At 31.8% G+C, this 27566-nt stretch overlaps 2 protein-coding genes across 2 annotated transcripts in view; one reads left to right on the forward strand and one right to left on the reverse strand.

The window, feature by feature from the left end:
• Positions 1–5220: 5220 nt before the first annotated feature.
• LOC143200785 (dystrophin) lies at positions 5221–8278 on the forward strand. Its single transcript, XM_076411464.1, has 11 exons — positions 5221–5357; positions 5416–5547; positions 5604–5740; positions 5791–5998; positions 6057–6300; positions 6360–6471; positions 6525–6706; positions 6760–6848; positions 6904–7138; positions 7204–7471; positions 7525–8278. The coding sequence occupies exons 2-11, from the start codon at positions 5495–5497 to the stop codon at positions 7800–7802; spliced, it is 1806 nt and encodes a 601-aa protein (XP_076267579.1). The 5' UTR covers positions 5221–5357; positions 5416–5494; the 3' UTR covers positions 7803–8278.
• A 1176-nt stretch (positions 8279–9454) lies between these two features.
• Hil (peptidase hillarin) overlaps positions 9455–27566 on the reverse strand; it is a 65006-nt gene continuing 46894 nt past the window's right edge. Inside the window, exons 5-13 of the mRNA XM_076411505.1 lie at positions 22501–22694; positions 15095–15281; positions 14903–15036; positions 14699–14842; positions 14395–14613; positions 12241–12449; positions 11328–11458; positions 11010–11267; positions 9455–10562 (exon numbers count right to left, since the gene is read on the reverse strand). Coding sequence (XP_076267620.1) covers positions 10266–10562; positions 11010–11267; positions 11328–11458; positions 12241–12449; positions 14395–14613; positions 14699–14842; positions 14903–15036; positions 15095–15281; positions 22501–22694 — 1773 coding nt within the window. The 3' untranslated portion in view covers positions 9455–10265. The remainder of the gene's footprint in view (positions 10563–11009; positions 11268–11327; positions 11459–12240; positions 12450–14394; positions 14614–14698; positions 14843–14902; positions 15037–15094; positions 15282–22500; positions 22695–27566) is intronic.

Raw genomic sequence — 27566 nt, forward strand, 5'->3', positions numbered from 1 at the left:
TCGGCACTTAGTTCTGAAAATTTGTATTTTGTTTATGTTACTCTTTGCAGAACATCTCAATAATTGAACTCTGTATGTCCATATAGGTTTCAATATTCGCTTATATAATAGCAATTTATTATGTACTGATAATTGTGCTTTTCTTCCAATTAGCCAGTATATTTTCTGATATTTCAATTCCAGTTCTTTTCTTTCTTCTTTATATGTTCCTTCCAGCGAAGTTTTGCATCAAGATTCATTCCGAGATATTTAGTGTTGTTGCTATATGGAATTGTAATATTATTTAATGTTATTGGTATTTGTACGGTCTGTTATAGGTCAACTGCACATGTACAGATTTACTTTCATTAATTCTTATTTCCCAAGCTTTTGTCCAATTATTTATATTGTCACTTGCCTGTTGTTATTTTCATGAGGCTTCTTCACTATTGTCTCTGACAGCTATAATCGCAGTATCATCAGCAAATGTAGCCATCGTAATATTCTCCATTTGTGGTATATCACAAGTGTAGAGTAGATAAAGCATTCGTTCCAGTATACTTTCTTGTGGTACACCAACTTTAGCTTCTTTTGTTGTAGGGTAAGCTTCTTTTTGTTTGAGTCTAAACATTGTGGTTGTAATGTACGATTTTGATAGTTTGGTGTGTTGCTTTGCTAGCATTTTCTGTAGTTTATAAACAAGGCCTTCATACCAAACCTTATTGAAGGTTTGTGCTACATCTAAAAATGTAGCTGAGCATACTTTTTAATAATGCTGTATTGATCAAGTTGGTGAGTTTTATAATTCCCTTTCCTGGTAGTTTTTGCAGTAATTCTCCTGTTATTAAATCATAGCCTGGTGATTTCCTGGGATTAATGTCAGTTTTAATAATTTTGGTTAGCTCTTTTGGCGTGACTAATTCAATCATCGAACTTTCAGCTTCTATGTCCGGCAAATTATATTCAATATTAGTTTCGTTTGTTTTGAAAGTTTTTTCTAGATATTCAGCAAATGCTTCTGCTTTTTGGTGATTGTCACATGCCCATTTCTCACATAGGTCTCTTATAGGTGGAATATTGGCAAATGTGATAAGGTTCGTCCATCATCGATGGACGAACCTACACCTCGTATCGATCGAAAAATCAGAAACATCTACCTCAAAAATTTTAATACACACTAACACCATTTGTTCTAAATCCTAATTTATAGGCCTAATAAAATCCGCCAATTCTATGATATCAATAATTAGCGGACCTTTGTGGTCATATAACAGGTGTATCTATATTTTATCAAAATAAGAAAAGCATAAACTGCTATACCATCATGTTTATATATAGTTTCAAGGTAGAGATAAAATAGTTATAGTTCTGTCTACATGAAAATATATAACTTTCAGTTAGAACACTTTTTACTCTAAACCGATTAAAATTCGTTAAAGTTTTTATTATTATTAAAAATCAAATTGATTCTCAGACAACTATCCAAATTGCCGTAAAAATAGCAGACCACGAACCTCGATCGTTGTTCTACATTCGCCACACTTGGGCCTACTTTCTTCCTCTGCACCAATAAAGGATGAAAAGCGCAACGTCGATTTTCTTTTCTATCGAAAATCGACAGGAAACGAAACTAATTCATTTCGAACCACTGAACGGCTGTTAAAATATTTTTTGTCGCCTTTATTTCTTATAAATTGCCAAGGTTAAAACTGTTTTCATTGGTTTTACGCTTTTACATAACACTTCTTAGAACAATGATTAAAACGAACTAATTTTGATTATAATTTAACCAGTCTTCGATAAAGTATGGCACACTGGACTGCATGTTAAATTGAAAAAGCTCTTGCCCCATATGCACTTTCAACTGCTGAAATCATACCTCGTAGGTAGACATTTTATTGTCAAACAGTGAGGTGAGGATACACTGACCTACATCCAATATATTCGGTTGTTCCGCAGGGCAGTGTTCTTGGCCTATAACATTTGCTGACGATACAGCTGTTTTATCATCACACGAGGATCCAATATCAGCCATAAGACCATCCAACTTCATCTTACCAAAGTCGAATTGTGGTTGAAAACTTGGCGTATCAAAGCAAATGAGACAAAATCTACCCATATGACATTCACACTTATCTTTACATATCTTTAAATGCATTTTGGTCGACGTTTGACATGGAAAAAAACATATAGTGACAAAACGCAAACAGCTTGGGCTTATACTAAACCAAATATATTGACTGATAGGACGTAAATCTAAATCTTATCATTAAGTAACAAGATTTTGCTGTATAAGTCAATACTTAGGCCCATTTGTACATACGGTATAATCTAACATAGCTATCCTCTAGAGGTTCTAGAATAAAGTGTTGCGAGGCCATCGTCGATGCCCCATATTACGTCTCCAACAAACTGATTCAGCGTGATATCCGCTTAGAACCCATAACGAGTGTGGTTCAAAGTGTTAGTGCGAAGTACTCTGAAAGACTATTAGTGCATCTGAATGCAGTCGCCAAACAGTTAAATGTGCGCGATGACAGTTTACGAACTACCATACGAACTGATTAATAGACACATAGAGTGAGACTTAATAATCTCCAGAATAAGTTAGTATAGTCTTTAGAATAAGTTAAGATATACTTTTAAATAAATTAGAATAGTATCTAGAATAAGATTTAAAAAAAAATTTAACCAGGAAAACGTATAAAAACGCTAAACATACTCTTCCTTATATCCTGCACACGGATAATGGCACCCAAAACATATAAACAACAAACGCACCATAGAAATAAAATGAACCAATCAAATAACTTTGCGGGCCAATCAAACTAATAAAATGGATCGAAAAAGTGTCATCTAGATATCGAACGCCACGAAACATTTCACCAAAGTTACCCATGAAGTAAAATCTTTATTTACTTTTTGAATCTACTTTTAAAATCCAATTAATTACCCAAACAATCTATGTTACTAACTATATAATTTATGTAATTTCTATAAAAAATATTAGAATTAATTAGTCAGTATAATATTAATTTAAAACTAATTAATTCGACAATACCAAATATTATTTAAATTCTCTATGTATGCTTTCCCAATTACTAAGTTACCAGCAAGTGAAAAAAATAAAAAAAACTTCAATTAACAACCCTTCATAAAAGACTAAACATATGGTAAAGCTAACAACGTTCTTAGTTACATCTATCTAGGTCAATTATATTAAAATGGACAAATTATTCTTAAGTTTATACCGCTTACTATGAATATTCCATTTATTCATCATTCATTTATTTAAACAAAATCAAATTTAAATTGTTAATCACTTAGGTATATTGAAACTATAATTATTGCTATTGATATTGTTGGTATATTAATCTGCGATCGATTATATTTAATCATCTAAATCTAACAGATATGTAAATCTATATATATTATAAAATAAGAACCAAAACAAAAAAAATGTCTGAAGAGTAAATAAATTAAGGATGTTATTCTTACTTGCTTTCTTAATCTTATATGTTTTAATATACTTATTAACTAGATAACAAGTGTGTAAGTTGTCATCTAGTTAGTGTGCCAACATGCTGCTGTCGATTTAAATAGATTAGAGTGGTTTAAAACTAGATAAATAATATTTCAATCAAATATCATTATTAATATGATCAATTTACATATACATAAAGATAATAAATATAAAATCTGAATGATTATGATTGAATTATAAAATTGGTATTATAAAATTATATATAAAAATGTTTCTATATATATTATACAAATACTATTTGATTAGTACAAAAGAAACAAAAGCGAGAAAAAAATATCGATTGAATAAATTTATAACAGTAGTGCTTATAAATAAGTTGTCATCTAATATGTCAAAATAATGATTTTATTTAATAACGAACTCTATAACGAACTAGATAGATTATTTTAAAATTAGATATTTACATTACCAAAAAGTGATATATAATTCGAATTTTAATATTTCATTTAAAATAGTTATTAGTATAATCAATTTAAATATCCATAAGATGGCAATAAATATAAATTCTGAATTCTTAAAAGTTTCATATAGGCAACTCCATGTTCTCTATGTTATTGACACTTAAATGCTACTTCATTAGTACATTGTGTCATGTAGTAATATTGAAAATAATATATATTTAGGTTAATATAAATGTGTTGTAGACTTATATAGTATAATAAATATAATGGTAATCAATATTGTCACTTGTTTAAAGGAAATCAAAAGTTATTGACCAGAGTAAATCATTTCTTTTATATTGCTACGCTTGTCACGCCGTCAAAACCGATTTGATTTCGGCATATCTGACCTCAATTTTCTTTTTCTATATTAAAAATAAAAGTATCCCAAATTCCCAGAGCGATCGGTGACGAATTCAGTCATAGAAAGTGATTCCGTTCAGCTGTTCGCAGAAGGCAATTGGAAAATCGCGGTACTCTACGGCGACGCTCAATTGTCTCTAGTTCGATGGCACGCGACCCTGTTATGGCTTGTTTATCCGTGGGTGAGCAATATTCGTATTCACGACTAGCCTCGTGTCGGGAAAGTCACATTTTTCGTGTTTGGCATCGGCGAAATGTTCTACAACCGCCTTATAGGATTAGAAAATGATTTCACCCCGTTGTAGATCGTCAGCAGAAAATTTAAAACTATCTAAGTAATGAAATCATATTTTAGACCTAAAAAAATGCTCGACACAAAAATGTACTCTTGCTGTGTAGGTACCTACAAAATATTAAGCACAACCTAGATGCTAAGCGAGCTACAACCTGGAGAAATTGAATGTCTTACTTTTTACCTATAACTTCTCATTTATTTTTTGTACTATTTCTCGTACTAACAACTACAATTACTTATAAAAACATATTATTATACGATGACAGAAAACGCCAAGAATATGAAATAGACAGAATAACATGGTAATATGAAAGCAATAAGCACTACTGTAAGTTTTTTATTTATTACCGACGTACAGTAATCTTAACACTAATAACACACTCTTAACACACTAATTATTTCCTTCTATTATAAAGCTCTTTACAATTCCCATTAAAATAAACGAATTTCATTGAATTCATTTAAATCAATTTTGATTTTATGGTGATTCACTTATAAACTTATATAAATATCGAACCCCTTATGAATAAAACAAGATGATTCAACAGGTGCAGTTGTTTTACTGGTCACATCACTTTCTTAAAAGACAGTGTATTGAGTATTGAAATTATGAGTCACGAATGTTAGAAAAGGATAAAATTCTTTCTACCTGCTCTTTAAGAAGCGTACCTTTAAAAATTAACCGTTAAGTGTTTGTTGTCTACGACGCCGAAGATTAGATGTTATGACTAAAAGAGTAACTAACATGAGAGTTAATTAGGAGCAGCATATTAAAAAGTGTTTGTTCTGTTTAGTTTTCTATATACCTGTATCTGTTGTCTCATCAACCTGTTGTGATTCATCCACCTGTGAATTACTTTAAAGTGTTGAAAAATGGGGAACTGGAAGAAAGTTGAAAATGAAAGTGGTTTTATATATTACGTGAAGTATATTTCATTGTATGCGTTTATTTAACATTTTATAAATTAATTATATATTGCAGTGATGAAAAGAAAATGAAACAATGGGATCATCCAAAGTTTTGTGATGTTAAACAGGGAATAGATGAGTGCAATTATGTTACATATCCATCTTATCGATTAGCTTTAAAATTTCGAGTTCTACAAAGGAGTTTATTCAGTAAGTTGTTCAGTACTTTGAGATTGTATGAGTAATAAAGTGGTTTTCAGTGGAAGAAGTGAGTTTATCAACAATGTATACCATATTTGACCAACATAAATTAAGAAATAACGAGAATTCTTTAATACTGGAGGCCTGTGATTTAGAAACTGTTTTGTCAGATATATTTTTTGCAGCAAATAAAAAAAATCATACCAACATTGACATAGATTTTGCATCAGAACTTGTACTAAACTTACTATACAATATTTTTGATTGGTATGTTTGGTTATTATTCTGTGTTAATTGAATTAATTTGTATTAATAAATTTATTAGTTTTAGGGAAGGAAAAGTGCAAGTTTTTTCAACGAAGCTTTTAGTTGGAATGTTATGCAGTTGCACTCTTCTAGATTTCTATAAATTCCTTTTTAACATATGTGCTGATCATAATAATTGTGTTACGCGAATGAGATTGAAAACTTTATTATTAAAAATATTTGATATAATCAAATATTTGCATGAGGATGTATCATTTGGAACACAAGCTGTTAATATTGCAATTGAAAGTTGCTTCCAGAATGTGAGGTTTTTGCAATGGTAAAACATAAAAATAATGTTTATTAAAATATCTCTATCTAGTCTCCAGGTTTAGTAGGAATAAATGAAAGCAATTTTATTTCTTGGCTGGAAACAAAACCATCATTTTTGGCATGGATTCCCAATATTTTTAAATTGAAACATGGTGAAACGGGTAATACATTTTACTTTGTATCAACATAGGGTGTTTCTTATATATATTTTTAGTAATGCATAGTGTGAAATGTACAACATGTAAAACAAAACCACTGATGGGTTTAAAATATACTTGTATAAAATGTTCGAAGTATAATCAATGTCAAAGATGCTTTTTGACTGGACGAATCAGCCATTCACATAAATTATCCCATTCTGTTAGGGAATATTTTACAGGTCCAGAAAAAAGTAGAGTAAGTACATGCCACTATTATAGATTTTCTTTTAATAACATGTATATATGCAGGACAAATCCAACAACTTTTTTAAAAAAATATGTGGTATTTTCTGTTCTAATTCATCAAATACACATTTCTCTGTTATTAAACCTACAAGGTAAGTCATACAATATTTTTCAAGAAATTGAATACAATTTTAAACTTTATTTCAGTTCATTGGTAAGAGATATTAAAGCTCATCATCAATCTACCTCATCATTAGATGTTGAACCACTATCGTCACCTCAAATGCAATTACAAGGCGTTATAAAACAGTTGGAATCACAAAATAGAGAACTTCAACAGATGTTAATTTTTGGAAATTATGGCGATAAGGAAATCAGAAAATATTTAGAGGAATACAGAATATTTATGGGAGAAAATATAAAACGCTTAAAAATACTAAAGGTAATGTTTATAATGTTTTTGTTGTTATTAAACAATTTATGGAAGTTTAAAAAATTATTTTGTAGGCTCATATTAACGTTCCTCCTAATATAACTGCTGATGATCATCATGACAAAACTATACTCAATTCAAATGTGCCAAATGTACAGTCAACGCCAACTGTACAACACGGAAATAACCAAAAAATTTTAAATATAAGGAACATGAGTCCTATAACAATGATAACAGAGTTAGAAGACACTGAATGCCAATCAGATATTGGAGATGTAATTGATGGGCCTATACCTAAAGTTGACTTTAAACCATCAAGTGAATATAATATCTGGCAAAAAGGTTTACTAATATTCAAATAATTTTCTGCTGATGTCAACTATATATATTTTTAGAAAACAACTGTGGAGTTCCAAATAATGTTGACTCAAAAAATGATGTGTGTGCACCCAGATCTCCAGTAAAACTATTACATAATGATCTAGATGAAGCCTTAGCCAAATTACAGCAGATTTTAGCTAACAATTTTTCTCTAGAGGATTCACTCAGTCCTATGGATAATTGTCACTTAAAATATGCTGTTAATGAAGTTGAAGGTATGCTGACTTCAATAATTGATAATGTGGAGTCCAGTAGGAGCAGTTCAACTCAGCCTTATAGAATAAAAAATTAATGGGATATTAACAGATGAGTTAAGACTGAAAATATACTAAGTTTCTGGTAATATTTTTTCTTCTGTTCCATATATTATTGATTTTTGTGGTAAATAACATAAAAATTGTGTATTTGCAAATTCATGTTTAGCGTCTGACGTTTTGTTGGATCTAATGAGACTTCTTAATACTATGTCATAGTCATAGTTGAGACAGGTTGTTGTAATAGAAGCCATATATAAATAATATTTATGTATATAATAAGATTTTATATTATGATATTATATACAGATAAAAAATATTTAGTTTTGTTCAACCAAAATTTGTTATGCAATTGTATTAGTATTATATATTTTTTATGTGCAATAAAAAATATTTTGCAAAGATGCTTTAAATTATATTTATGTTATTCGGTATGTAAATTAGGAAGTATCCTTAAAATACATAATTATATAAATTTTGTCAAATATTTTTTAATAAATAGTAATTTTATTTGTTTTGTTGTATAATTTAATAAGGAGGAAAAAGTAATTTCGGTTATTCCTAGTAGGTGGGTTTAAAGCTGCATATCTCTGTGATAGCTATGAAAAATATAGTTAATAAAATAGTTGTCTTTAAAGGAGGCATGTGGAAATTACTTGATTCAGCTTTTCTTTCCGTAGTTTTATGGTTTTACCAGAAAGTGATAATCATAGATTAATGTTTGAAATTCGCTGTGACACGGAAAAAAATGAAATTACTTTTTCGCCAACTCATTATATATACAAAATAGAAATACAGAAAGTTGAGAAATATATTCAAAAATATCTTGAAAGAGAAACAGCAAAAAATTTAAAAACTTATACAATACTTACATGATGTTTGGAATACCAGGTTGTAACAAACACGATTGTCTAACACCATTAGTGAAAATACGTGAAGAAAAAATCGCGAAAGCTTTTTCTTGATCATAGCAGAGCAGTTTGACCAAGAGTATGGTAATCTCCCGGAACAACTTGACTTTGACTGGAGACCAGATTGGTGTAATAGTCAAGAATAAAATATTTTACTTGGGCTATCGAAAATATGTTTACATGTGATGTTAGAAAAGAAAAATTCGTTCAGCTGAGTTCCATGGAAAAGTGCTCCATAATTATTGCCTTGGAAACTAAACAGTGATATGTAAAACCCTCGCATTATTCGTAATAATGCTATGTCCGTTGTAGAAATTACACAGTCCGACAGAAAAAAATTAATGTTTCAGTCACTGTATGATTCAATTTTTAATAATTTTGGTTTAAGAACTGATTCAGGTCTGCGTATTTAAATTGTCCGTGGTACATTATATTCGCATTGTCACAAAAACGTCAAAGCAACGGACATCATACAAAAAACTTCGATGACGTCACTGAAATTCATTATAATTTTGACATTTTTGTCAAATTTTTATTAAAATATTTTTGTAAGAATTATTTAAGTATTACAACTGATGGTGTATTATGATACATAATCTATTAACATTTATAATTTAAAAAATAATATGTCAAAAAATACGATGCAACTGCTGATGACAAGTGCGCGTTTACCGAAAAAACAACATAAACACTACATAAAAACTGTGGCTGATATAAAGCAAGCCGCGATTGATGAGAAACAGGTTGGATTGTAGATGAAAGGTAAGCAAAAATATAAATAGTTTAAAAATAAATAAATTTTATTACTCTGGAATGCAATACATTATGTGGAATGTGAATTGAAGCAATTTACATATTCCATTATTTGTCTGTTTATTTAAATTAATAGTAAATAACAAAAAATATATAAACCTTAATATGTGCATATCTATAATTATTATCAAAAAATATATATTTTTAATAAAATTTCTCTTTTAATTCTGTCCATTGTTATTGCACTTCATTTTAATAAAGGTACCGAATTTATACATTTTTTAGAGAACGTTACGTAAATGTCAAACGTTAAACTAGAGGTAATAAAACGGATTAGTTATTAATTATATTATGGTGCTGTATCTATTCCGCCAAAGTTTCTAGCAAGATATATATCAAACAGGCCTTGTGGGTATTTATGTACATTAGCACCTCTCATTATTAAATAAGGATATAAACAATTCAACAATATGTCAAAGTTCTACAGTCTCTAGGTCTCCTGTACTTTACTGTGTATATATATCAATGAACATTTATACAGAATTATCTCAGGTTAAAGTGAATGCAAATTGTCGGGATATTATTCTATAAATATTAGTAGTTTAAAACTGATTCTAATATTATGTCTATGGAATGACGAAAATTTGAATAAAAGGCAAGCGTTAGGCCCAAATTTTTTCTCAAAAAGAATAAAATAGCACCGTGGTTTCTGTCCCTCTCGGACTAAATTGCTTCGCTTGGTTTCGTTCAAAAAGTAAATTAATTTAGGACTAGATAACCTCTGAAACGAACGACAATAGTTGCCCTATAACAATTACAAAACGAAACGAAACGTGTTTAATTGCGTTTGGATGAGTTGATGAGATATTTGCAACAGTGAGTGAGCAAGTGCTTCTCTCCCGGTGCGTCTTGTAACGGTGCCATCTCCCTGGTGTAGATATCCAATCCGTATTGCCCCTCCTCAGGAAAACTGATATTGAAAGTGATTATATCGTCGGTAACGTTATGGGACACGAATTTGGAGAGGCGTTTCTCTTCGACGCCGTTTTTGTGTAGGGTGGCCATGAAATCGGTGAGTTGTCGCGACATCCTGAATTGGATTTCTAATTCGCGTCCAGCGAAAATAAGCGCGTCCTAAAAATAAACGTATTTTATAATATTTTACTGATATTGGGTGTTTTCAGATCTGCCGGCACGACACCGACAACGATGTCGGTGGACCCGTAATCTCACGTAAACAAATGGAACCACACTCGTCGATATGTCGGTATCGTACGTATCGTTGGGCAGCAATCGGTCCCGTGTATGGTATTGTGTATAGAGATATTTTTAAGGTTAAAAGAGGAAAAAAATTAATGAAGATAATAGAAACAAAATACATAGACACAAAAGCAAGAAATATTTGAATATATAGTGGATGGATATAAATCAATTATCCCAAGGGGAAAAGAAAAAGATTTTTGCTTCACAAATATAGCAAGTACGACTTGTTCTTAACTCCTGTCATGATGTCGGTATCGGTGTGGTGCCAGCAGATGTGAAAACGCCCATTGATGGAAAAATTTGTTAATTTCGCATTACCTGATGGGTGATAGGGACCAAACCAAATAATCTGGTAGCCTTAGTAGGTCCCCATTCGCCACTAGCACAGTCTGGTAACGGTACCATGACCGTTTGCAGGTCTTCACAGCATATCTTAAATTTGCAGACGCTCTTGAACTTCATGGGTTCTCCGGTTAGATATTCTTTGGGCGTCACTGCGTTAGCGAAGATATCCAGCAGGAAAGCTCCACTGCACGGCGCGTGTACTCTGAAGGCCACAGTATTGCCAACGACGGACTGAAAAAATAAGTTGATAATATCAAGTTTATATAATTAGATAATGTTTAGTTGATGTACCTGCATGACAAAACGCTTTAGTGACACACCTTCGAAACTATCTCCATCGCTGTCGTAGAATTTCAGGTTGTAGTGGAAGATGAGCGTGCCCTGCATATGGGCTGGCATGGCAATTTTTACAGTGGCTGCACCTAATAATAAGAAAAGTAAGACTAGTGGCCTGGCTGATAATATATACGAGGTGTATTAACAAAATAATCATGTTGATTATTTAAACACGCAGGCTTAAAGTTTATATTTCCGCTTTATTTCTTGCGACGTTGCCATTTATAATTTATATATCGAGAGATAAAATTCAATCAGCAGAATTTAGTTGTCGCACTGAAACTGGTGAGATCTCAATTAACACGGGTTTGTTTATATCTGATACGAAGGTCACTATTTTTTATTTATATTTCGAGAATAGGAAAAAAAAGAAATATTTAAGCTCGAATATACTTTTATTGTTTTTCGAAGTACTCGCCACGATGATGCAATTATCAAAGCATTTATTCCATTCCGAATGAGGTATCTTCAAAACATGATTTTTGAACGCATCAATAGATACTTCGGGTGATGGAAATCGTTGGCCAAACAGTTTATTCTTCACGGATGGGAACAAAAAAAGTCATTGGATGCCAAATCAGGGCTGTACGGCGGATTGCCCACTAATTCGATGTTTTGAGTGCTCAAATAGCCTCTTGTTGGAAAGCTCGCATTGTCATGATGAAGAACAGTCCGGCGTCTCTTGTTTGTTTTCCTTATTTCACCGAAGACTTTCGCACAGCTAAGTATTCATGTAAAATCTGCATATATGCTGGTGGAATTAATGGTTAGGGATGCTTCAATCTCACAATAGGTGATTTGTGTACCTCGCATTGAACAATCAACAGTATATTTCTTATTGTTGGTGATAAATGCAATGGGGCCTTACCTGTTGAGTCTGTAAACATCACTGCTTTTGTTTTCGGGTCGGAGAAATACAGTCCATATCTGAAGAATAGTGATCTTACGAAAGGTAGTTCTTCGAACTCTTGTAGGGTAATTGGATTTTTCAGTAACTGCCACTCCGCTTGTAATGGGAAGAATTCGTAGATGAATTCCTTCGGGTCAGTTAAAAAGTAATGGTCATCGTATTCATATCTAAAATGTATTAATTAATATAACATTGTCTGGTAGTACTATTTTAATGGAGTTTATTAATAATATCTGTCCAAGAATATTAACGAACAAAAAAAATACTGTCATGATAATGTTATGATATTCTTGAGAGTCATTTTTGGTACAGCCCATCCAATATAACAGTCAATGATGTCATAAATGATGCTAATGTATTACCAAGTATAGTTTTTAAAACTGTAAAATTTGTTTTAAACCCGGATTTTCTTCCTTCTCATTTTATCCTAATTAAAGAGATAGAATGCCGCATAAATTGCAATCGAACCAGCCTAAAAAATTTGGGTTTGTAGGTTTATACTGATGGATCACGTTACCAAATATCTGCAAAAATTCTTCAAAATATTAGTTATAATAATGAGAGGTTATAAACCAGCAAACGTAAACTAAAACGTCATATATTTTGATTGCTTGGACGTTGGCAGCTATATTGGACAGGCTATATTAAAATCGCAAAGAAATATTTAAATTATTTTACTATTGTATAAATGTATATTAGGTTAGATACATTAATTCTGAAACCTTATTGACAATGATTTGAAAATTGAAAATAAGATTATTTACCAAACTAAAACTTGTATTGGATTCTGATAATTGTGATCCATAACTTATTATTATATAATTGAATTATATATTAATTATTTAAAACTTTTTAAAAAATTATATCGCTTATTAAAATATATCGATTATGCCCAATACTACTTAGGCCAATTAGGGATGTGCTACAAATGCCAAAACATATCGATATTAAAAAATCGATATTGATATTTTTCATAGAACATCAAAAATCTAGTACATTTAATAATACTGTTCGTTTCTGATAAATTATTATTTAAAACGGATTTTTCACTTTCAATAATCTCATTTTGTCAAATAAATTATCCGAAATCAAAAATAGTAATAAGGAATACTCGAATACTTCATTCGTAAACTGATCTCTCTTGTGAGATGATGTATCTTGAGATGATGTATGTGGGTAGATGTACTGTGAGATTTAAGTTGTGTTTGAAGAAAACAATACTTGAGGTGAATGGTTGAAAAATTTTGATATTGACAGACTCGCCAACCGTATCAAACTAATTGGCAGCAAATTACCCATAAACAAACTATAACATATTATTTGTAAAAAATAAGTAAATCTAAAAAATGTAATAACAACATGTAAATCTAAAAAAAGTACCTATTTTCGCATATTTTTGATACTTGGAATTTTATATTGATATATCGGTATATTCATATTGTTTAACAAGCTCTAGGTTGAGAAAGGAAGGAGAAAAAGTAGAGTAAATCAGACTTAGCATCAAAAAACTGTACTAGATACTTCCAACTTAATTTAAAATCGAAAAGTCGGGTTTGGTTTGGTTTATTGATATCAGTCTATTATAATGTGGTATTGGTGAAGTTCAAATGTGGGATTGCACTAAAACATCAAACCAACTAGTAATCCAACGATGCCAAAATAAATGCTTATAGCTACATAACGTAAAGTGTTTGATCTTAGATTTACTTTAACTTAAATAGTCTAATTTAATTATAATTTGGGAAATGAATACTGGTTTTGCATTTTCTTACACTAACAGGTCAATTGAAAAGCCCCCGGCCTACTGTAGTAAAACACATTCTTTTGGCAAAATTAATTTTTTTTATTCAACATAATTCCCTTGAGTGATACACTGATTATAGTGACCCTCCAATTTTTCGAAAAAACATATGGATTTAATTCTAGTAGCGCCATCTATGTCTCAGGCCGGGGATGCAATTACAACAGAACAACAATAATACTTTTTTCCATTGGCAAACATCACCTCATGCATTCTAGATTCATTCATTCATTCATACAATATATTGATCAATAAATAATAGACTAATTCTTATTACATAAAATGGTGTTATGAGGTATGAGGTGTTTTACCTTAGACTGTCAGATTTCGTTTTGTTGCCCGCTTTTGGAGCTTCTTTGGCGTTCACTAAATGCCTGGCACCCCAGTTACACTGTACAAACCTCCAAGCTCCGGCCACGTAAACGGCATTCCAAGAGTTTCGGAATCTATTATCCTCAAATCTTACTCCGGGTTGATATCCGGCCGATTTGGAATATCCCTTGATAACTACACAATGTAAACCAGCGTAACTGCGAAAAAATGCTTTATTTTATTTTCCCACATCATTCCAGGTAATTATTGATCAAATCTTCTACAGGGCGTAGCAAAAATTACCTGCATAATCTTTTGAAAAGGACGTGATAGCTTTCGGTGCCGTTCTTGATGCCTCTTAACAATCCCATTGGGGTATCTCCCCTTAGATTATCATCAAACGACATGGTGTTTAGGTTCTTCACGGTAATCCATCTGAATATCGTCCTAAAGCACGTAACCCGTTAAATATAACATAGTTGAATCAATGAATTACTTTTGCTTTACCTTGCTTTTTCAATATCAGATCCACAACGTCCAACCAATTGTCTAACCAGATCGGTGAAGGATTTCTGATCTTCCTGAGCCACTGATATAGCTATTTGATCCACGTTCGAGAATTCTGCGGGATCATTGTACACCTGCAAATAATATTATTTATTATCAGTTAGTTACATTTGACTGAACGCTCCTTCTTACTTGGAATTTGCTTAAAGCTGGTGGTGCAGGAGGTGGAGCATGTACGGGATAAGGTTGAGCCTCTTCATTGTAACCGTCGTTGTGGTCCAAGTACAAAGACTCCGCCTGCATGTATTCGCTGCGTTTTTCGTTGATCAGTTCCAACATCTCGTGACTCTGCTTTTCAACAAGAGCGGCCGTCGCTGCCCTAAAAGAGAATATGTTTATATATTGGTGGTTCTTGATTAATCCGTCGGGATTATATCATTAATTAAAATATAAATTGACCATAAAAATTGATAATAGTTAATATTACTTATAACTTATTAATAATTTAACATTTTATTTTTCATAAGATAGATTGGTATCATTTCCATAATGAATGATAATTGACAATATTTAAATCAATTTGGACTCCTGCATCTGCTCTACATCGCTGAAATCTCATCAACAAAAGAGCCGGTATTTTAGCCAGTAATAGACACTGTCATAATAAGCAAAATATATATCTCTGTCTAGAGTTATAGAAAAAGCTCAAGTGATAATCAACAATATCCACAAATGGCCAGATACTAGAAAATAAAGCTTAATAGTATGAAAACTAGTACGATAGAAACCTACTTATATCACATGAGGAAACGGCTCCATCTCAATTTTCGATTAAATTTGAAACAACTGTACTGGTTAGGTGGAAGATACTTCCAATTTTACATTAGATCAAGGACTCTAAGACAGACACCAAACCAAACCGACTAGTAATCTAACGCTGCCTAAACAAAGTTCTTCCATTAATATAACCAATACTTATCGCTACATAGCTAACGAAGAACTGCCCGATGCCCTTGAAATTAAGTGGATTTAGGAAGTTATCCAAGATTTAGGCTGACTTGAAGGAAGGTTAATAAACGACAGCAATGTGAAAGCAATACATCTACTGAACAATGCACAGGATATTAAAAGATTGAAGCGAACCAAATCACATGCACTTGTATAGGGTATCAGTGCTATTGTTAATTTTATCCTAAATAGTCTAAATTAATTTTAAAGCTCTGAGGTGTGTTTTTATTTAGAAATAGTGTCAGTTTTTCTGTGAACCAAAAGGAATTTTCTTCGTGGATTGCTTCCAAATCGGTGACATTTTTTTTTGACTAAATGGACATACAAATGTACGAAAATAGGCCTTTCAGGAGATTTCCTGCGCATCATACCTATTCACAAGTCAAAGAAACATCATAGATGTAGCAGATTTAGCATCTTCTGATTTCTGATTCTACTCACAACTTAATAAGTTCCTAATGATTCTACTATGCTTTATTCGTTTTTTTTAGTACTTTACGTAAACTAAAAGATATTTCTCAATTCCTTGAACATTCTCACATAATATTTCCATTTAACCCATTCCGTTTCTATTTTTTAATAAGAAATTTAATGGAGATTTTCAGTTTTCTATATATTGACATGATAACCAACTAGACAAAGACCCGTTGCCAAAAAGCTGTTTATTCATATCAAACTATTGTTAATTTCTATAATCAGCTTAATATTATATATAATAATGTATTAGTATTGTATATTGTATATAAGTATTATAGGTGGACCCAGATATTACAGGACTGATTATTTACTCCGAGACCTTCAAATACCAACTATTACTCAGTAAATTAAGAGAATCGCAAAGAGATGTAAATATCGAAGTAATGCAACAATTGGATAACATCAAAATAGGACACAGACTCAAAAGAATCAAACCATTTGATTTTGTGTGGTGTAGTGTAGTGAGGTGCATATGATAAAAATACAACAGTGACATGTTTCAACATTATTTCACCAGAGACGGAGATAGAGCCGATGAGTCCTCCTCGAGTTATTGTAAAGACAAATTATAGGTTAACGACTTCGGCAACGACTAGTAACAGTGTAATAAATACATTTAAAAAAAAACGTATATTAATTAAAAGGTCGTTTTTCAATTTTTCAACATTCTTTCACATTTTTCCACGTTTTTTGAATAATTTTAATGGAAATTTTTTGTTTCGTATGTTTTATGATAACTAACTACTCAGTGATTCACTGACGAAACAAAACTGTTTAATAATTTCAAACTATTGTTAATTTAATTTCTATAATTAACTTAATATTATCTAAATACCTAACTGTTCTGATACTTTTTGTGTTCGAGCGCAGTGCACTTTATTCGGCGTTTTCAAATATTTTACATCAATTACAAGGTCTTTTTCCGTATTTTGAACATTCTCACACATTTTTCCATGTTTTTTAATAACAACTTTAATAGAAATTTGTTGTTTCGTATATTTTGACATGGTAACCAACTAGTCAACAATCCACTGGCAAAACAAAGCTGTTATAATTAATAGGTGTCACTTTTAGTTCAGGCTTACCACTAGTAAATAGGAAAATTTCGGTCGGTTTATGATAATTAAACAAGTCCCTCGGGTGATTTTCCTACTTTCGTGACTCCACAGTTGGCACGAATAACATCATAGCCTCCAGAACGTAGAATACAAAGGAAAAAGAAGAGGTGTTCGCCATACGCCTTTCGAACACATTATTCTTATTATTATTTTAAGCAGATTAAAAGTTCTAATGAGTTCGTTCGAATGCACGTCACGCCTACACTAGTCAAAACGTGTCCTTTTCTTTCATTACTTACATGTTTACCTCCTACATCTTAATTAGTGATTTTTATTCGGCGGTTTCATGCCTGCCACTGCTATACCGTTACCCCTGGTAATATTTTGTTTAGTCGATGTCTAGCAGTTACGAAAACATTAGATACGGAGGTGATGTTTATTTCTATTTGATGTAAATGATCTGGGTTGTTTTCAATAATTTCGTTTGAATAACAGCGCTCGAGACTAAAAATGATTGTCGCTTTCTTAATTTTTAATACAGGTTTAGGGCGATGAAGGTTGTTCCTTCATAAGGTCGCCCGCGTGTGAACGTTAGTGAACTAATTTCAAAAATCATGGTTTTAGTTAATTTTAAACCACACCGTATGGGAGTTTATTTCTTCTTTTATAGTTTCTTTTTTATTATTTATTATAGCAATCTAGTATAGTAACACTAATAGCTGTTTTTATCCTAATTTTCTACGGTTTTAACAATGCAAAGCTTTTCTTTCTACTATTCTGCGATAGACACTTTGGGCTTACCAAATATATGTATATATAACCCATGGGCTGAAAAGTCCCAAGCGTAACAAAGAAAACACGTCTTTTTGTTAGAAGTTGACATTATTCATCAACGTAATCTCCATGAAGAGCCACACAATCATTCCAGCGCCGCTCTAACATTCGAATACCACTTTTGTAGAACGATTTATCTTTTGCTTCAAAATAGGTCTTTCACCAGTTACTGTCCATTTAAATGACGCCAAAATTCCGGTTTGTTATGTTTAAACATAGCCAAGCACTGCTCAGGATCATCAAAACTTTTTTTTTGCTCAACAGTGAGCAACAGGGCACCCACTTTGAATTGGGCTTTTTCATAGTCAAAATCTTCATGCGATATAAAACCATATATATAAAAACATGTTCTTTTGATAGATCTGTGATGTTTTCTGGTGTTACCACCTGATTTGGACGTTCATTGCGTTCTGCATCATCGGTGTCTCTATTACCACGTGTGAAGTCTGCAAACCAACGTTTTTTTGTTGTTTCTGATGGAGCGGAGTCCTTATAACACTTTTCAAGCCATTGTTTCGCTTGAACGGTATTTTTTCCCATCAAGAACCAGTGTAAAATTAAAACATGAAATTGTTTTTTATTCATTGTCTTAAATATAACAAAAGTATTGTTACTCTTAGCATAATAACTCAAAAACTTATGAGTAGAATATCATAAACTATCATAACTATCATTAAATTATTCAAAGCTAATGTTTTGTTATAGTTTTGATGGCTATCTTCAGGTATGATGATCTACTATAACATACTGAAAATTATAATGTCTGCACATATTTATTTTAAATTAACCGTTCCTATAAGTTTACTCAAACGTACGGTGTATAGGGAAAGTTAAATTATAACACATACTATATAATTCTAAGAATTATGTACACATGGTCATGAACATGAAGTCATGAAATTCCCTGAATTGCTCGTATTTTATATCAAGGCGTGATTGTTTGAAGTCTTTCATTAAATAACGAAGCGTTTACATGTAATTTATCGCAGGATTTATAGAATCCTCTTATTGTTATTCGCTTTTAAATTTTAAAATGTGAATTGAACACCAAAATAATGAAAAAAGTAGTAGAAAGAGGCTGAAAATGTCATACTTAGTGATGGTTGAGTACAACGAAATTATACCATCAAGAGATTAATATAACCATTAAAAGAAAATTTGAGGAATAATTAACGATGTAGAAAATAATAATAAGAATAGAACAAATTTACAATGCCCACAGTACTGGTTTATTTGAAAATGTTTCCAGGAAAAACATATACAATTTTGAAAAATCGGGTCCAAGTAAAAAGCCAAAAAAAAACAACGAATAACGTTTCTAGCAATCAAAGGAAACGAAATGAAAAAATCCACTCTCATTTTAAAATCTTCTGTTAAATATTCTTATTGATTATAATCGTTCAACCGCTTAGACGACAATCAGTTTAGTCCTGAAGTGATTGTCCAAGGGTCTTGTTCTTCAGATACGCTTCAGCAAATTTAAATAATTTTTAATAAGAAAAGGCCTTACAAACAAAGCATTGTTACAGTTAAATAATGTATCTGCACAATAGCAACTGAACAGTGAGAATGGGTCAATTATTTTCATGTATCTGTCACCGAACGTAACTTCATCTTCTTAATCAAGTTCAATGGAACATTGGAACAATATTTTTATAGCAATGATGAAGATGACGATTTCCCCTTAGGTATAATTAGTGAGCAATCGCGATCCAAAGCAGATATCCTTGTCAGTGCGTCCTTGGATGTTATTAACTTATTGAATTGTCAATTTCAAGTAAATATGTGCATGGACAGTTCACGGATAATCAGGCCGCATAATCACAAATACGAATAAATAATAGTTCCATATATAGCAACAACGCTATGAATCTTGATGGACCTAGATGGAGCGTGAAAAATGAAAAGGAAAAACTGGAGTTAAAATATAGGAAAAAGTCACAATTGTCAGTACATAACAAATTGCAATTATATAAGCAAATATTGAAACCTATATGGATATATGGAATTCAATTACGGGGATGTTCCGGGAAAAGTAATATAAATACAATACAAGTTTTCCAGAACAAAGTCCTAAGGTGCATCCAGATACTACCGGACTGATTACGTACACCGATACCAACTGTCACTCAGAAATTCAATAGAATCTCAAAGAGGCATGAGGAGAAACTACAGTCTCATGTCAATATCAAAGTAATATACCAGAACAGGACATAGATTCAAAAGACCAAATTGTTTGATCTTGTGTATAGTAGTATGTAAGGTGCATTTAATAGAAAAACAACAGTGTTAGGACATAACAGGTCAATTAAAAATTCTCCGGCCTGACACATAGATGGCGCTACTAGAATTAAATCCATATGTTTTTTAGTTAGCCCTAATCCTCAAAGGATGCGTGTATAAATTCGACAGCTGTCGGATCATTAGTTTGTGAATTATAGCATAATGAGTGAAGCAACTTTTGTTATTGTGAAAAAAATGGATAAAAAGGAATTTTGCGTTAATAAATAGTTCTTTTTGTCGGGAAAATATACAGTTGAAGCAAAAACTTGGCTTAATGCCGAGTTTCCGCACACTGCCCTAGGAAAATCAACCATCAAGGATTGGTAAACTAAGTTTAGACGTGGTGAAATGAGCACCGAAGACGGTGAATGCAGTGGACGCCCAAAAGAGGTTATTACCGACGAAAACATTTAAAAATCCACAAAATGATTTTGAATGAACATAAATTGAAATTGAATGAAATAGAAGACAGTGTAAAGATATTAAATGAACGTGTACATCATATCATTTACAAATATTTGGATATGAGAAAGCTCTGAGCAAAGTAGGTGCCGCGCGAACTCACTTTTAACCAAAAACGACGAGTTGATGATTCGGAGCAGTGTTTGAAGATAATCAAGCTTAATAAACCCGAGTTTTTGCATCGATATGTGACAATGGATGAAACATGGCTCCATAATTTTACTCCGAAGTCCAGTCGACAGTCGTCAGAATGGACTGCATACGATGAACCCGCTCCAAAGCGTGGGAAAATGCAACAATCGGCTGGCATGGATATGGGGTCTGTATTTTCAGATGCGCATGGAATAATTTTCATTGGCTACGTTGAAAATGGAAGGACCATCAACAGCGACTATTACATAGCGTTATTGGACCGTTTGAAGAACTAAATCGCTAAAAAACGACTGCATTTGAAGAAAAAGACTGAAGAAAAATTGCTGCTTCCCCAACACAGTGCACCCTGTCACAAGTCAGTGAAAACGATGGCAAAAATCCATGAATTGTGCTTCGAATTGCTTTCTCATCCACCGTATTCTCCATATCTAGCCCCCAGTGACTATTTCCTGTTCTCAGATCTCAAAAGAATGCTCGCTGGGAAGAAATTTTCGTCGAACGAGGCCTATTTTAAAGTAAAGTACAAATCGTACTACAAAAATGGTATCGAAAAGTTGGAGGGTCACTATAATCGGTTTATCACCCTTGAAGGGAATTATGTTGAATAAAAAAAACTAATTTTGCTAAAAAAAGGTGTTTTACTATGGTAGGCCGGGAACTTTTCAATTAATTATCGCTGTTTAAATATTCGTTTAGTTTGTTATAAATATATGTATATGTATTAATGGTTTCTTTTAATAAAACGTTTAATTCAATCACGTTCGTTAATTTCGAAACATTTCGAAAACTTGGTTTGAATTAGTTAATATTAAGGAACATCTGCTGTAATAACTAATAACATATTTTCGAGGTGTTTTGGGCTGTTGTTATTTAATTAACTGTAGTTAACAGAATAAATTAATATTTCTGAATGTTTAATTTTATATTAGTCTAAAGAAACTTTTAATTTTAAATTAATAATAAATATATGTTTTCTTTTGCTGAGTTAGTCTACTTTCACGGATTTAACAACGAAAAATTATATTTCGAATCCAGTATTTAAACAGATAGATGATGTAACAATAGCCAGCGCTTACTGTATACATAATAACATTTATTTACGTAAATAATTAAAATAATTGATGTTTGATTCAACAGACGGATATTGTCTATGTTTATACAGCGATCAATATAATCTAAACCGATTACGTAACGATTCTCACACAGCCATGTTCCGGTATTGCCAACCGAAGATCTCGCTTAGTAATCCATGGAGCACCTCGACATACGTCGAACAATTTCACTCTTAATTTTAATTACAAATTGTCGAACCGCTGTCATTACCTTTCGTGTTCTAACATCTTCCTCGTCAGGGACTCCTTCTTCTTGTCTCTGCGCAAGGTCATGTTCTTCTCCAGGTCCTCTCGTTCTTGCTGGTGTCTCAGCGTCAATATGTTTTGGTCGTCTCTCTTTCTCTTCATTTGCATTTCTCTTTCGAATCGGGTCGTCAACCTCTCCAATTCCTTTTCCCATTCATCCTAGAATCAGAATAATTGTTTTCTATGAGAGGCGTGTGACTTTTCCTCGTTAACTTGTTAATATAGATTTTGGAATTTCACGCGTTTAGTTTACTTTCTATTTATGTCGTATTTGTTGACTGAAGGAAATAACCAACGACAGAGGAAATAGAGATTTAACTTTTAATATTTTGAGTAAGTATCCGATTAGATATATTGACTTAAAGTTACTTAACCAAGATATCTTGGAAATTTTTTTGGTTTTATTGGAGGTTATGAATCACTCATAACAAGATTATTTTTCTCATCTCATTTGCTTTTACGAAATTGTGAAGATGATAAATATGAGGGCGCTTTAGATAATTTATTCCTTTACTGAGTGGGGACGTATTACTAGAAATTGAGAAACTACAACTTAACTCTATATCTTCAGCTCTTGATGTTCCTGTGAGAAGAAACAAAATTTTATTCAGGTTATTTGATGAAACTATTGAAAAAAAATGTAATTTTTGTTTGCATACAATTATGAATAACTCAGTAGAATGACTGATTTTATAGAGGCAAGGCCATAGTCCACGTTCCATTAAAATTGTTTTATTATACTGTTAGTAGGTCTTTCAGCTATCAATTTTATTTTATCCCGCAATATTGCCACGTCGATAATATAACACATTTTTTGCCAGATAACGTAAAAGAAAGTAAGTTTTCTAAAACCTTCTAATTGCACAGTATCTAATGATCTCCAGATAAATCATTATAAATAATGACAAGGTACATAGTATTAAATTGATGGCACCCCATCACATGTGGTGACATCAGTAAGATGTATTGAAAATTGTTAAAATTGAATGAAAGTGTTCGTGCAGATATCTACCAACATCAATTGAACAAATGGAAGGACTAACAGTAAAAAAACAGCAATAGCGAATGACGCAGTCATCCTCTTGCATGATAAGTCTTCGTCACAAGTTTTGTGAAGAATACACTGAATGGGAAGAATAACCCATGGGAAGAATACCACAAGAATAACCAAAGTATATGAAAGCACCTAATAACAAATTTATATCGGCTTGAATGAAGGACTTTTATAAGTGCTTTAATTATACTCCGTATATCAATAATGAATAATAATTATTCGGTATTATATATTCTCAGAGAACGGCAAATTATAAAATCCTACACAACGTAAATAAAACAATGACTAATTATTTCAATACATCTACACTTAACAATGGAAAGATGTTTAAAATGAAGTTAAATGCCACGATATAATCATTGACCAAGTTGTGCATATGTTTAGAGGAAAAAGCGTAAATCACCAAATAATTATCTGCATTCTGATTAAAGTCGTTATGCTTGATGAATTTTTATAGCCTGTTTTTCACAGCAGAAAGAGGTTTAATAACTTGTTTTCTAATGAAATTCGCATTTGATGAAACAAGAAATACATATTTTCTTGAATATGTAATTATTTTATGGGATAAAATGTCCTAAAAATCTTACTTCAATAACATTATATCATTACAAACCTTTGTTTAACTATGGCATATATATATATATATATATATATATATATATATATATATATATATATATATATATATATATATATATAATGCTAATGAAATATCTTTAAATATGTTTGTTACTCTTATCATCATGAAAAAGTCTTATTAATATCCATATCTTTGAGAAAGCTCATAAAGAACAGTATTAAATGTCTCAAAAGAAAATTTGAATTAACAGATTGGAACAATATGGTTTGGCTTGGTTATTTAGTTATGTGTTACTTATTTCTTCATAGACACGTAGTTAATTCAAAACGAAAACATTCAAAAACAAATTGTTAGTAAACGTTGAATAACACTTGAGTGTCTGGTTTACAAAGTTAACTCTTTGACTGGCATCGTTTTGCTTTCATTTTTACCTTAAATAGGTTTTGTAAAGCTGCAGTTTTGAGTATTTGTGCAAAATGTGGATTATACTATACCGAAGGCTTTGATGGATAAAAGCTCAACTTCATTATAATGTTAATGAAATTTAATTAATATTTTTTATACCAGGACTGTATTTATTTATTCCACCATTCCTCTTGAAGAATTAGAAATAATCCGATGATAAAAAAATCAAAGCTAAATAAAACGATGGTTTTTACATCACAGTTCGGTGAGTATAACGTTAGTGCAAACGTTATATAACACCAGATGATATTTTATGCATTAATATGATATTTCAAACTGTGAACTCAATATTTAGTAATCAAAATTTGTCTTATTAAAAATGTTTTGGTCGATCTTTTCACATATTATATTCGAAAAGTCATTTTAGTTATGTAAAACCTTATTTTTAGATAAGCGAAGATTTTAAGATTTGCGAAAGGCAAATTCATTATAAGATAATAAAAATGTAAAATTAATAATATAGAATATATGAAGAAAGACCTAATCATTCATTATGATATTGAAGTGAATATAATAATGTAAAAAACACTAAAAAAGTACTTGGTATTGGTATTGTTTAAAACACTTATTGCAACTAAGAGTAGATAGTCTTTAAACAAGCAACACAACTTCTGCGAGTTGATCATATATATTTAAATGGCGACTCCTTCATGAAACGGACCATTTTAAGCATTTTAAAAGATAAACAAGTAATATTACTATTTCCGAGAAAGCATGTAACCTTTACTTATCGTTACCACGTTATGTACAAAAATAGAAGTATTAATCATATTGTACCGTTATTTTTATCATAAACAATGATCATTACCGGATAATTAGCACCGCTCGGACAGCTAAATAAATCCTAATCTTTGTTTCGCGAATTCCGTCGCGTTATTCCCACGTTCACTTTGATTCCTTTATAGGTAATGTGAGATAATTCTTAAAAGTGGCATAGAAGTGCACGGTGTTATGTCTGAAAATTGGCACAAACTTTTTACATCGTCCAATTACGGGAACAATGAGGAATGCAATTGAACTGAAAGCAAATAACTTACAGGTATATTTTTGTTTGATAACGTTTTTATGATCTATAGCTTTTAAACATACTATAGGACTCGGAACTCCAACTTTAACTATTTCTTTGTTTAAATAAGCTCATTCGAAGTTTATAGAAGAAATGCGAATCATTTCCTCCTTCATTATGAGATCCCTGAAATATTGGGTTTAATATTTATTAGTATTGGGAACTATCGATTGAAATTGTCTATTGACTGAAATCGACTATCGACTATTTAGTAATTGACTACTTTTTACTATCGACTGTTTCAGTCGCTATTTTTGGTTTTTGGTTTTACCAATGACTGTTTCAGTCGACTGTCTTTAGTCGCTCTTTTCGGTCCAACTGATTTTTTTACTATTTACTATCGACTGTTTCAGTCGTACTTTTAGTTACTATTTTGGGCTCTACTTGTTTCATTCGACTGATTTTTAACGTTCTGGCTCTGTCGTCCTAGCCGTGACCTTGACAAAAATGTACCCAATTTATGCTTACATAGATTTATATGTAGTTTTATGATTTTTTGGTAGTTTGCTTGTAAATAACAATATATTGTATATTAATATTGTAGCATTTTGGTACGATACTTTTCAAGCTCTTGATGTTCCTGTAGGAAGAAACAAAATTTTACGTTGTTTATATTTCAGGTTATTTGATGAAACTATTGAAAAAAAAATTTAATTTTTGTTTGCATTCAATTATGAATAACTAACAAGAATGACCATAGTCTAGGTTCCAATAAAATTGTTTTATTATACTGTTAGTAGGTCTTTCAGCTATCAATTTTATTTTATCCCACAATATTATCCCACGTCGATAATATAACACATTTTTTGTCAGGTACATAGTACAAGGTATATAGTATTAAATTCATGGCACCCCACGAACAAGGGAAAAAGACTGAACATTTTGAGATGTCTATATATATTCCCCGGCCTGACACATAGATGACGCTACAAGCATTAAATCCATATATTTCTTAGTTAGCCCTAATCCTCAAAAGATGCGTGTATAAATTTGACAACTGTCGGATCATTAGTTTGTGAATTATAACATTCTGTGTGAAGCAACTTTTGTTATTGTAAAAAAAGTGGATAAAAAGAAATTTCGTGTGTTGAATAAATATTGCTTTTTGAAGGGAAAAAATACAATTGAAGCAAATACCTGGCCTGATGCTGAGTTTCCGGACACTGCCCCAGGAAAATCAACCATCAAGGATTGATATGCTAAGTTTAGACGTGGTAAAATGAGCATCTAAAAAGGTGAACGCAGTGGACGCCCAAAAGAGTTTGTTACCGACGAAAACATTACAAAAATCCAAAAAAATATTTTGAATGACCGTATATTGAAATTGAATGAAATATCGCACACTGTAAAGATATCAACTGAACGTGTACATCATATCATTCACGAATATTAGGGTATGAGAAAGCTCCGTGCAAAGTGGGTGCGGCGCGAGCTCAATTTTGATCAAATATAACGACCAGTTGATGATTCGGAGCAATGTTTGAATAAAACAAATCCCAGTACACTGTGAACCCGCTCCAAAGCGTGGGAAAACGCAACAGTCGGCTGGCAAGGTTATGGCGTCTGTATTTTGGCATGCGCATGGAATAATTTTTATTGACTACCTTTAAAAAGGAAGGACCATCGACAGCGACTATTACATAGCGTTATTGAACCGTTTGAAGGACGAAATCGCCGATAAACGGCTGCATTTGTAGAAAAAGAAAGTGTTGCTTCACCAAAACAATGTATCGTGTTACAAGTCAGTGAAAATGATGGCAAAAATCCATGATTTGGGCTTCGAATTGCTTCATCTCCCGTACTCTCCAGATCTAGCCTTCAGCGACTATTTTCTGTTCTTAAATCTGAAAAGAAAGCTCGCTGGGA

This window comes from Rhynchophorus ferrugineus, unplaced genomic scaffold (assembly GCF_030347505.1).
Source record: "Rhynchophorus ferrugineus isolate W39M unplaced genomic scaffold, kcgeb_rfMv2 rfM8, whole genome shotgun sequence".
Lineage (NCBI taxonomy): Eukaryota > Metazoa > Arthropoda > Insecta > Coleoptera > Curculionidae > Rhynchophorus > Rhynchophorus ferrugineus.

Bases quoted from the DNA above. Each gene is read 5' to 3' on its own strand.
- LOC143200785 (XM_076411464.1), top strand. From the start codon at position 5,495: ATGGGGAACTGGAAGAAAGTTGAAAATGAAAGTGGTTTTATATATTAC. The intron at 6,707-6,759 runs GTAAGTACATGC...GTATATATGCAG, and splicing joins CAGGTCCAGAAAAAAGTAGA to GACAAATCCAACAACTTTTT. The intron at 6,849-6,903 runs GTAAGTCATACA...ACTTTATTTCAG, and splicing joins TCTGTTATTAAACCTACAAG to TTCATTGGTAAGAGATATTA.